This window comes from Chiloscyllium plagiosum, unplaced genomic scaffold (genome assembly GCF_037043375.1).
Source record: "Chiloscyllium plagiosum isolate Xiang-an unplaced genomic scaffold, Cpla_swu_hap1 HiC_scaffold_24, whole genome shotgun sequence".
Taxonomy (NCBI): Eukaryota; Metazoa; Chordata; class Chondrichthyes; order Orectolobiformes; family Hemiscylliidae; genus Chiloscyllium; species Chiloscyllium plagiosum.
This window is the reverse complement of record NW_028270162.1, coordinates 57,811,051-57,821,137: the sequence shown is the minus strand read 5'-3', so window position 1 is coordinate 57,821,137 and position 10,087 is coordinate 57,811,051. Positions and strand designations below refer to the sequence as shown.

The 10,087-nt window shown below is 38.6% G+C and overlaps 1 protein-coding gene across 2 annotated transcripts in view; it reads right to left on the bottom strand.

Annotated features, from left to right (window-relative positions):
- patz1 (POZ/BTB and AT hook containing zinc finger 1) overlaps positions 1–10,087 on the bottom strand; it is a 67,744-nt gene that overhangs the window by 17,263 nt on the left and 40,394 nt on the right. Inside the window, exons 3-4 of one of the 2 annotated variants that reach the window (XM_043716128.2) lie at positions 7,452–7,623; positions 1,161–1,343 (exon numbers count right to left, since the gene is read on the bottom strand). In XM_043716128.2, the coding sequence (XP_043572063.1) occupies positions 1,161–1,343; positions 7,452–7,623 (355 nt within the window). The remainder of the gene's footprint in view (positions 1–1,160; positions 1,344–7,451; positions 7,624–10,087) is intronic. The other variant, XM_043716129.2, reaches the window with a different exon arrangement.

Sequence of the window (10,087 nt, the reverse complement as noted above, 5' to 3'; positions counted from 1 at the left end):
TGACCCTTAATATAGAAGTATATTGTCTCATTGCTCGTGCAAATGCACTGCATTAAGTTGGGGGCTTGGTAGTGGAATACTGCAAGAGCGCAAATAATTCCCTTTTAAGAGTGTTAGTATTTATGACAATTAGTTAGGAAAGACACTGCCTAGTGTAGCACTAAGATTTAGCGTGTAATTTTGAATGCATATATTTCCTAACATTTGACTGTCATTACAATGCCCAGTGAGTGGGTGGGTGTGCAACAAAGATCCCTGCAACCATGGAGGGCAGGGGAGGGGACGAAAGCCACAATACCTCTCTTACAATGCTATCCATAGGCCTCTACTCAAATGTGCAAGTGTGGCTGGCAAAGAACAACAGGGAATGTTTGATGCTGCAGGTTTTGTGTAATATCTGCTGACAGAGAAAAAGAAATTGAGGGAAGAAATGAAATTGCATAGACCTCAGAAGTTGCTAGCCTTTCTGCAAATTCTATATCAGGATCCTGCATTAGGATGATAGATAGGACAGCACAGAAATCTCCAAATTGGATGGCGTGGGAGATATCATGCCCTTTGCCCAAATGTCATGAATGTTTCCTTTGAATAAATCTGTCTGTTAACACTACTATAGTCTAGACTATGACTGCGCTCTTGGTTTTGCCTGATGTCTCCAATCATGTCAGTGTAGATTCCATTATCAATCACTCCATTTACATTAGCATTTTGTCAGCAACAATTCTCGTTACCCTCTTCCCAAGTTGTTGAATGATGTTTCTTTAGCTCCAGTCATTCTCCAGAAAAAAAACAACCTTCTATAATGTTGTGTTATAGCCAACCAGAGACACAAAGATAGCAATTTTATTTGTTAGTTATTCTCAAGGATATTTTGTTCCTCTGCTCATAAGATTAAGCCACACTTAAAAACAGACAGTAGGAGTTGATAATTGCACCAGGTAAGGGAACTCAGATACATACCTGTGCCATCACTCCCCGTCACACAGATTAATACTTGTACAGTTCTTATCTAACCACTGATAACAGCATCTCCATGGTAAAACATTTATTCCTCAGCAGGTACCAGTATAGATTTACAGTAGGATTTGAGTCAAACAATGACTACTTCTGCATGGACCTGCCCACTCACACAATACAAAGAATGATGGCAGTTGGCTTGCCTTGTAACGAGCGTGTTCTGTCAAAGTGAAAAGCCATCTCCCCGCTCTGTGTTTGCTTGTGAATCGTGATCTGAGGCTGGGGCTTGCATCGCCTTTCACAAGGGTCAGAGGTGTGCGAGTTGGGCAGAGGGACACCATGGTGGGTTTTAATATGGACCCTTAAGTAGGAAGCAGTAGAAAAACCTGAGGAAAAAGACAGAAGAGATTCTGTCACTCCGTCAGATGAAACCCAAACTCTTCCAAGCCTCCCGTACATTTAAAATTAGAATATGCCACCAGTCTGATCTCTAGGGGGGCTGCTTATGTCCAACACATTTTTTTCTGAGCAGCTCTCTTCTCATTTTCGCCCTGTATAATGTGACACTTATCAAGCAGTCTGTTTTGACTTGGGAGAGAAAGACAGTAGTGATGCCACCAGGCTTAGTATATTGGCACTAGCGCATTATATGGAGTGCGGGAGAACTACAAACTATTACATTCTCATGCTTTATGGTACATTTAGTGGTACCATCACCCTCAAGCTGGTCTCAGCAAGACCATCATAAATGGGACATGTATCATCAGCATTTTAATATACCAGTGTTTTGCAGCCCCAAATATTCAATCCAGATAAGAGTCAAGGTTGGACATGCAAAGTCCAAAATTTGTAAAATGCTTTCCCAAACTGATATTGGGTGAAGAAAGCTTGCTTTCTAACTTAATTTCTCTTTAAGCAACATTCCTGAGCAAGATCTACCAGCAGACATCCCAAGGATCCAGGATTGGGGAATACAGGAAGCCACTAACAAGCTCCTTGTGCTAAATATATCTCTTGAATGGCAGGCTTTGGACTACATAGTGAGATGGCCCTTACTAAAGAGGTTCAGGACAAGCTGTCAACTTCCACCAACAGGGTCTGAATTCAAATGCCTAATACACTTGAAGTATGCAAAACAATGCTACATATTACAAAGACATGTCTCATCTACAGACTCTAAGTGATGGATTAATCATCTTAAACTCAGTGAATGAGGAAATCATTGTTTGGTTCCAGGGATTTACATTCACTGTGAAAAAGTGAAAAAAAGCTCCAAGTTAAGGATGGCCCTTTAGTCTACCAATTTAGATCAACTTTATATTTTTGAATATCTAACTAGAGGGAACACCTAGTGGAAACCACGTCTGGTGGACAGAGGTAGATAGTTTCCAATTTTAGCTGAGCTACCTGTTGGTATAATGCATGGGATAGAGAGGACTTAATGGAGATACAACGTCAACCTCAAAGGAAATTAACTACAGTAGTTTTTGCTTAGTCTTTGCAACACATCAGTACAGGCGGATGCTGTCAGAAGTCTTGTTTACCTGATCATTCAGTACATGGCTGTATACAGAATGTAAACATGAGGCATTAAGTAATTACAAGAGTACAGAACTGGACTTTGGTTTGAGAAGCTTGACTCTGAACACAGAATTTCAAATCAGATTTCCACTGAAGCAAACAAATCCTTCCATCTCAGGTCAAACTACACTCTTAGTGGAAAGTTGAAGTGGAGTGGAGTAGTTAAGATCAACCCATCCTAGTGCTCACCATCCAAACATGCCCGAATGCACATTAGTTCAGAGATTCAGCGTGGAGATCTCTGCAAAATTGACAATGCAATATTTCTTACTACAGCAGTATAGGAGACACATGAGCAAGAGAAGGAGGAAATAAAGCTAGAAAAATGAAATTAAAAAAGATACATACTGACAAAGAACAATATACAGTGGTAACAGAGTTAATAAATTGAATCACAAATAGAAACAGTGAAATCCTATAGTGATTGACTACCCAGAACAGGCCATCAACAGTTGACAGGAGAAAGTGAGGACTGCAGCTGCTGGAGATCAGAGCTGAAAATGTGTTGCTGGAAAAGCGCAGCAGGTCAGGCAGCATCCAAGGAACAGGAGAATCAACGTTTTGGGCATAAGCCCTTCTTCTTTCCTCATTCCTGAAGAAGGGCTTATGCCCGAAATGTCGATTCTCCTGTTCCTTGGATGCTGCCTGACCTGCTGCGCTTTTCCAGCAACACATTTTCAGCATCAACAGTTGACAGCCAATAACAGAAAAGGAACTACTGAACATGAACGAGTCGCCAGAGCAGCCAGCCACGAGCAACAGCATGCAGAAAGATGCCCCCCCCCCAAAAAAATGTTAAATATTTATTCTCTTTGCCGATTCAACAGCTGAAAAGACAGCAAGCCTCACTAAGGCGGAAGTTCCGTTCACTTACTGTTCAGGCAGTAGTAGCCCCAGTATTAATACCATGTGATGGTGAGATAGCCTGAAGAGGGTCACATACTAACAACTGGCAGTTCATTGGAATATCAGAAAGCAGTCGGTGCTTGTACGACCTTAGCACCATTTGGTGAATGTCTTCAAAAATAAAAGGATGAGATCAAACTGGTGGAACTGAGGTAATGGTGACGGTGTTGGTATTGGAGGGGGTCACATGCTTAAAACAAAATTCATTCATGGGTTGAGGGCATTACTGATGAGACCAGAACTTTTTGCCCATTCTTAATTGCCTGAAGGGCAATTGAGTGTCAATCACATTGTTGTGGGTCTGGAATCATATGTAGGCCAGACAGGGAAAGACAGTAGATTTCCTTCCCTAAAGGACATAAGCTTACCAGAAGGGTTTTTATGACAATGAAAAATGGTTTGCTGTATGGTCACCATTAGTCTACCTATCAGCTCTGCATTCATTCATTCACTCACTTCACACAGTCATCAAAGGGCTCAGAATGAATGCAGTGCAATGTATAACTTGATCAGTTGTCAAAGTTTTTGACAAGTTTAAATCTTTTAAATCTACATCATATACACTCTCAAGGAATACAGGAAAGTCTCACATTCATCACACATTGATTTAAGTTACTTGACTCTGAACACAGAATTTCAACTCAGATTTGCACTGTGGCAAACAAATCCTTCTGTCCCAAGTCAAACTGCACCTCCGAGTAGAAAGTTAGAGGGGAGTGGTTCAGATCAACCCATTATACTGCTCACCATCCAAATACGCCTGAATGCACATTAGTTCAGAGATTCAGTGTCGAGATTTCAGTGGTTTGATACTTCTGACTAAAGCATTAGTCGAAATGTATGAGCAAGAAATGAAAAAAGGATTTTAAAAAAATGAAATAAGAAGAGATTTACCTGATCTTTGCAATGCCTCAACTAGCTAATTTTGTATTTGCAGAACATTAAACTGGATGCCACACTGCATGGTTTATTCTTGATTTCTTTTGTGTTGCAAAATAAACCTCAGTTTAACAGATTTATCTGGAAACTTTGCTTCCTCTGAAATTGGATCACTGTTGGCATGATCATCTAAATAACCTCTCTCAAAAGTCCTAAACTGACTGTTCAAACACTGGAAATACTGTATCACTCTCATATTGGAGCATCCTGGTTATAGCTATCAGATGCTTTGCATCATTTATTGGATAAAAATATTATCACACTCAGAATTGGTTCAATATAAATGTAATTCCAAGGCAACATGATGGCTAACACTGTAAAGAGAAAAGTTATCAAATTGGCAAAATAGAAGCACTCTTCTAGATTGGGGCCAGAAAGCATTGTTATGGTTATGTAGATGGACTTTTGCACCTAAAACTCTCATATATAACCTGAGAACATTTGAACCAACATGGGATATGCCAAAGAAAATGTTGCATTGTGAATATCACTCAGCATAGAAAGATTACCAATTCTTATGGTATAAAAGCTAAATAAGCAGGGATCTGGGAGGTAGACTATGATGTTTTACAACACATATTGGCTCTATACAGAACTTGAGATGTAAGAGTCTCACGTTTCCCCCAAAGTAATGGTAAATTCGCAATATATCCAAAAGTTTCTCTTTGTGTAAACTTATGGTGTCAAACTGGTGATGAAATTAAATAAAGTTGAAGCCAAGCTGCTTTTTAGATTTAATACCATTCTTCTGGTTCTGAACATAGCAAAAAACGAGCCCTGAGAAAAAAAGAGAGACTGACCAAGGGTCTGCTCACACTGGATGAGTTTGTTAAAAGTTGTGTTGTAGACGGAGACCGTGCAGAAAAGCAGCAACACCAGTCATAGAGTACACTTGTATGGCAGTCTAATCTAAACAGTGACAGTCGGTAAACATCAGTTTCACCAAACACAGCAGCATTTCAAGTTTAGGTAAGCCCAGAAAATAATCATGAATCAACCATCCAATTTGCTTTCTCCTACCTGCCACCTACTGTGCACTTTTCCTGTAGGAGCGAGATAATTGGAGACTTTTGATTTTTCTTCACAAAAAGAACACAGTTGGCACAAATTCTTGAGCTAAATAAAACTAGAGAGCAACTGAGTGTTCAAAGGCCTTCCCATTAGATGGCAAATTCAAGATTTTCAGCTCACCACTCTGCAAATCAACAACCACTACTAATAGAACAGAAGACAGATAGCAGATTGACATATAGAAAAAATAAGTCATGGTCCTAACTGAATCTTGGGACTGGTTAGTTCAGTTAGCTAGATAGCTACAGCCTGGATCAGATTAATGTCAACAGTATGATGTTTGACCCTCCCTCCTTCTGGCTGGAATGGGCTTAGAATGTGTCTCCACAATCCACTCTTAAGGAAAAATTATGATACACCTGCTAAGCTGCAGTGAATAATTGCCAAGGAACTGCCTTCAGGCACAGAACTCAAAAAAAAAGAGGATCTGTGTGGGCCAATTGGGAAACATTTTCAAATATTCTCATACACCAACAAACAATATGCAAATCCAATTTTAAAGATCCTACAGCATTATCTTGATCAATTAAGGCAGATACCCCCAGTGTCCTGAAAACAAATTATCCCTTAATCAAATTCATAGAAACAGATTACTGATGTGTTTGGTGGTCAAGCAAAACTTTATATAATAAATGCAAGTCTAACACAAAGAACAAAACGTGAACTGGTTGGTTTGGAGACAGCATTTGCAACTATGCAACCTGAAACTTCTGTTCCAATTTTAACAGCAAGAGTGATGTACGAAGAAGAACAACAAAACAAGAACAAATCTGAAGAAAAATAATCTGATGTAATCTTGGGTGTTTTAGGATAAATCAGAATATTTGTAGGATAAAGTAAGTCTTGCATCATGTACAAATGAATAGTACAGTATTGCGTTTATCAACTAAAATGAGGAGGAAAACAGACCGTCATTACTATTTTCCATCATCAATACTTACTTTACTATGAAATCGACAGATTAAAATGATGGGGTACGAGGTTAAAAAAAAGTCTTAGGCTAAATAAACTAAATGATCAGATGCTCAGAACTGAAGTGGATAGATTAAGCCACAAGTCATCAATCAAATCCTAGTTTCAAATTTCTTGATATTTAACTGGATTTAGTAAAATCATGTGGCCTTCTCAAAAAGCTTCCAGAAAACATCTTTACCTTCACCCTCAGCTGTTCTGACATCCAACAGAATAAAACAAGGTTTAAGTTTAGAGGTAAGCTTTTTTTAAAAAAAAACAAAACAGTAAATCTACAGTAGTCAGTTTATAATCACTCCATTTGTTGACAAAATTCTCAAAGAAGAAAGTGAGGACTGCAGTTGTTGGAGATCAGAGTTGTGCTGGAAAAGCACAGCAGGTCAGGTAGCATCCGAAGAGCAGGAGAATCGACGTTTCGGGCATAAACCCAAAACATCGATTCTTCTGCTCCTCGGATGCCACCTTACCTGCTGTGCTTTTCCAGCACCACACTTTCAACAAAATTCTCAAAGTATTTAAGGATATAATCAAACTCAATTTCAGCACATTTTTGATTACTATCATAGATTCCCATTCTATTTGTCAGTCTTCCCATTGGCAGTTGTTTATCTACTGGTAAATCTTCTACATTTTCTATCAATGTGCAGTTAACCATAATTTCCAAATGCATTTTTGAGGTAATTAGGTTAAAGCATGATCAATAAGTTGCATATGTGACACTTAGTACTGCATATTTTCCACAAGGCCAGGCTCATGCTAAACTTACTGCTTAATTACATAGAAGTTAATAACATCTTTCAAAGTACTAAAATATTTAGTTGCCTTTTTCAACTTTACCATAAAAATGTTTCACAACTAAGCCTGATGCAAATTAGACTCCTTTATATTCTGGCTTTATTATTTTTATGCAGTTAAAGACAAATTCCTCAGAGTAAAACATATCAGATTCAAACGTCATCTCTATTGTAACAACCTTTAGAGGTAAACAGCACACCTTGATCTTTAGATTATTTTTTAAAAGTTACCTTTGTTACAGATGTTGCAGATGTTATTTGGTCCTTCATTATGCTTTTTGACATGATCAGTCATATAAGCTGCACGTAGATATTTCCCACACACTTGACAGGGGACTTTTTCCTCATGGCATGTCAAATGCGAACGCAGGCGGTCTTTGGTCGCAAAGGAAGCTTCGCAGGTCTGTAGGAACATGTGAACAAAATGGAAATCATTCTGGTAGCCTGACAGTACCAGTGGTGTCAGCTGTGGCTCAGTTAATCTCACTTTTGCTTTTGAGTCAGAAGATTGAGAGTTCAAGGCCAACTTCAGGAACGGAGCACAAAAATCAAGCCTAATACTCCAATGCAATGCTGAGGAATGCAGTGCAACTAGAGGTGTAGTCTTTTGGATGAGGCATAAACCAAGTCACCACCTGTCCTCTCAGGTGGACCTTTTATTTATTTGTTTTTCAGACAATGGACATCACAGGCTAGGTCAGAACTTTTTGGCCATCTGTAATTGCCCTGAGAAGGTAGTGGTGGAGCTGTCTTCCGAACTGCTGCAGTTCATGTGATGTTGATACACCTGCAATGTTACTAGGGAGTATCAGATTTTTTAACACAGTGACAATGAAGGAACAGTCTTACATTTCCAGGTCAGGAAGGTTGTGATTTGGGGGGGCTTTGCAGCTGATTCTGTTCCCATGTATCTGCTGTCTTTGTTCTTCTAGGTTCTGCTGAAGCATATAATCACTTTTTGAATTTAAGCAAAACCCATCATCTATCACAAAGAAGATATACAATAAACAATTTATTTTTAGTGCTAGATAAAACTAAAACCAAGTGTGTATATATACGTCCTCTAATCATCAAGTCTCAGTGTAATACCTATGATTGCACATTATCTGTCAATTGCAGCTTAAGACTGCTAGTCATATATAGTATGTCAAATGGATGTGAGATGACTGTAATGCTTGGGACTGGATTCTCTTCACTTGGGAGAATGTGGTTTTACTTTTAGTCCACTTAACTCTTAAGTTTTAAAAGCACCAGGATGATAGAAGCAGGTATTTTTCTCTGTTTACAAATCCCCAGTTTACGAATCCGTTGGTGTGGCTTTCAGTTCAGAATCATTACAAATAGTAATTTTCTCTGTGACAACTCCAATGCTTAGATACCTGATGGAATTGATAGCCAATGCACCAATGTCTACTTGAGGAAATAGATTTGACCAAACATTTTGTTCCAGCATTTAATTTCTGAGATCACATGTTGAATTCCTCTTGTAACTTCCTTAAGTGTGCACAGACAATTTTTTGGGTGGGATCGTTTACCTTTGCCTTTGATTTTTTGCACATTTTGTTCAGACTTGAAATGCTGCAGCATATTTGCTTTGTCTATGTCCTTTTCCTGCAGTTAAGAGTTGAGCTCATTCAGTTTTGACATTATATCTGTAAGGAATCCAAAGTCAAACAACCATGCATTGTCTGACACTTCAGTGCAGATTTTTCCTTGATTTAAGAACAATGGCTATTTCAGGCATCAGATCTAAAAAGAAAATCTTTGAAGGATCTTCTTTTGACTTAAGCACCTCACAACAGCCTAGAGGATTAGTTCACCATTAGTTGCATCAAGTTTATGAAGTGAAATGCAGGAAAGTAGATAGGAGGAATTTCGAATCAGCCATAATCCTATTGAATGATTTTGCAGTCCACAATAGCTTACTCCTGTTTCTAATTCTTACGATTTAGTGGTCTTATGTAATAAGAATTCAAACAAGCAGTGGTGAAAAGTTTTTGGATGAATCTGATTTACAATCTTAATAACAATTTTCAATGCATAAGAAAAGTCCATACTTTACTCAATAACGCTTACTGGTGGATTAAACAATGGTAATTGGCAAAAGAGGGTCATTTCTCCAACAAAGCCTGCATTTGTGCCAAAGGTGGCTGGTACGTTATCAGGTGCGATGCAAGTCAATTTCTTGATTGGAATGCTTTTCTCAAACAACTACCTTCTGAATTTGTTGCAGAGATCCTCATCCTTTGTCTGTCTCTCACAGACAAAAGTGAGAAAATCATCTTTAGTTATGCCTTTAAATCCCATGCACACGAAAATAAGTATCTGGGCCATGTCCATCACGTTGATCAATTAATTGACTGCAGTGAGGCGCATTCACACTCCTTCAGGTCCTCTTGTAGTTGCTGAAAGACATCTTTGGACAAAACATCCACTCAGCTTGCAACTGTGGAATTACCAAGTAACATGCTTTGAATTGTTGTTGTTATTCCTTCAATGTTCTTAAAGTCTCTGAATAAAGAGTCAACTGCCACAGCCAGTACTTTTTTAATTACTTCGCCAACTACAAATGATCATGTTTTGCCAGAAGATGGCACATATGAAATGATGCTTCAGTGCAGGCCTTAGGCTTTGGTGCTAGTTTAGAAAAAAATCCTGTTGAGCCTTCAAAACAGCTATCTACTCAATAGTTTTCTTTGAGGAAGGCGTGCTGCTTGAGATAAAACTATCCTTGAATGTGGTATGTGCTGTTATCCCATATTCCTCTTTTTTTTTTTTACTTATTGACACACTTTGGTGACATACAAAGCAAATGTTTTACAATTGTGAACAGAAAATCATTACCCCATCCTGAGTGGATGTTATGC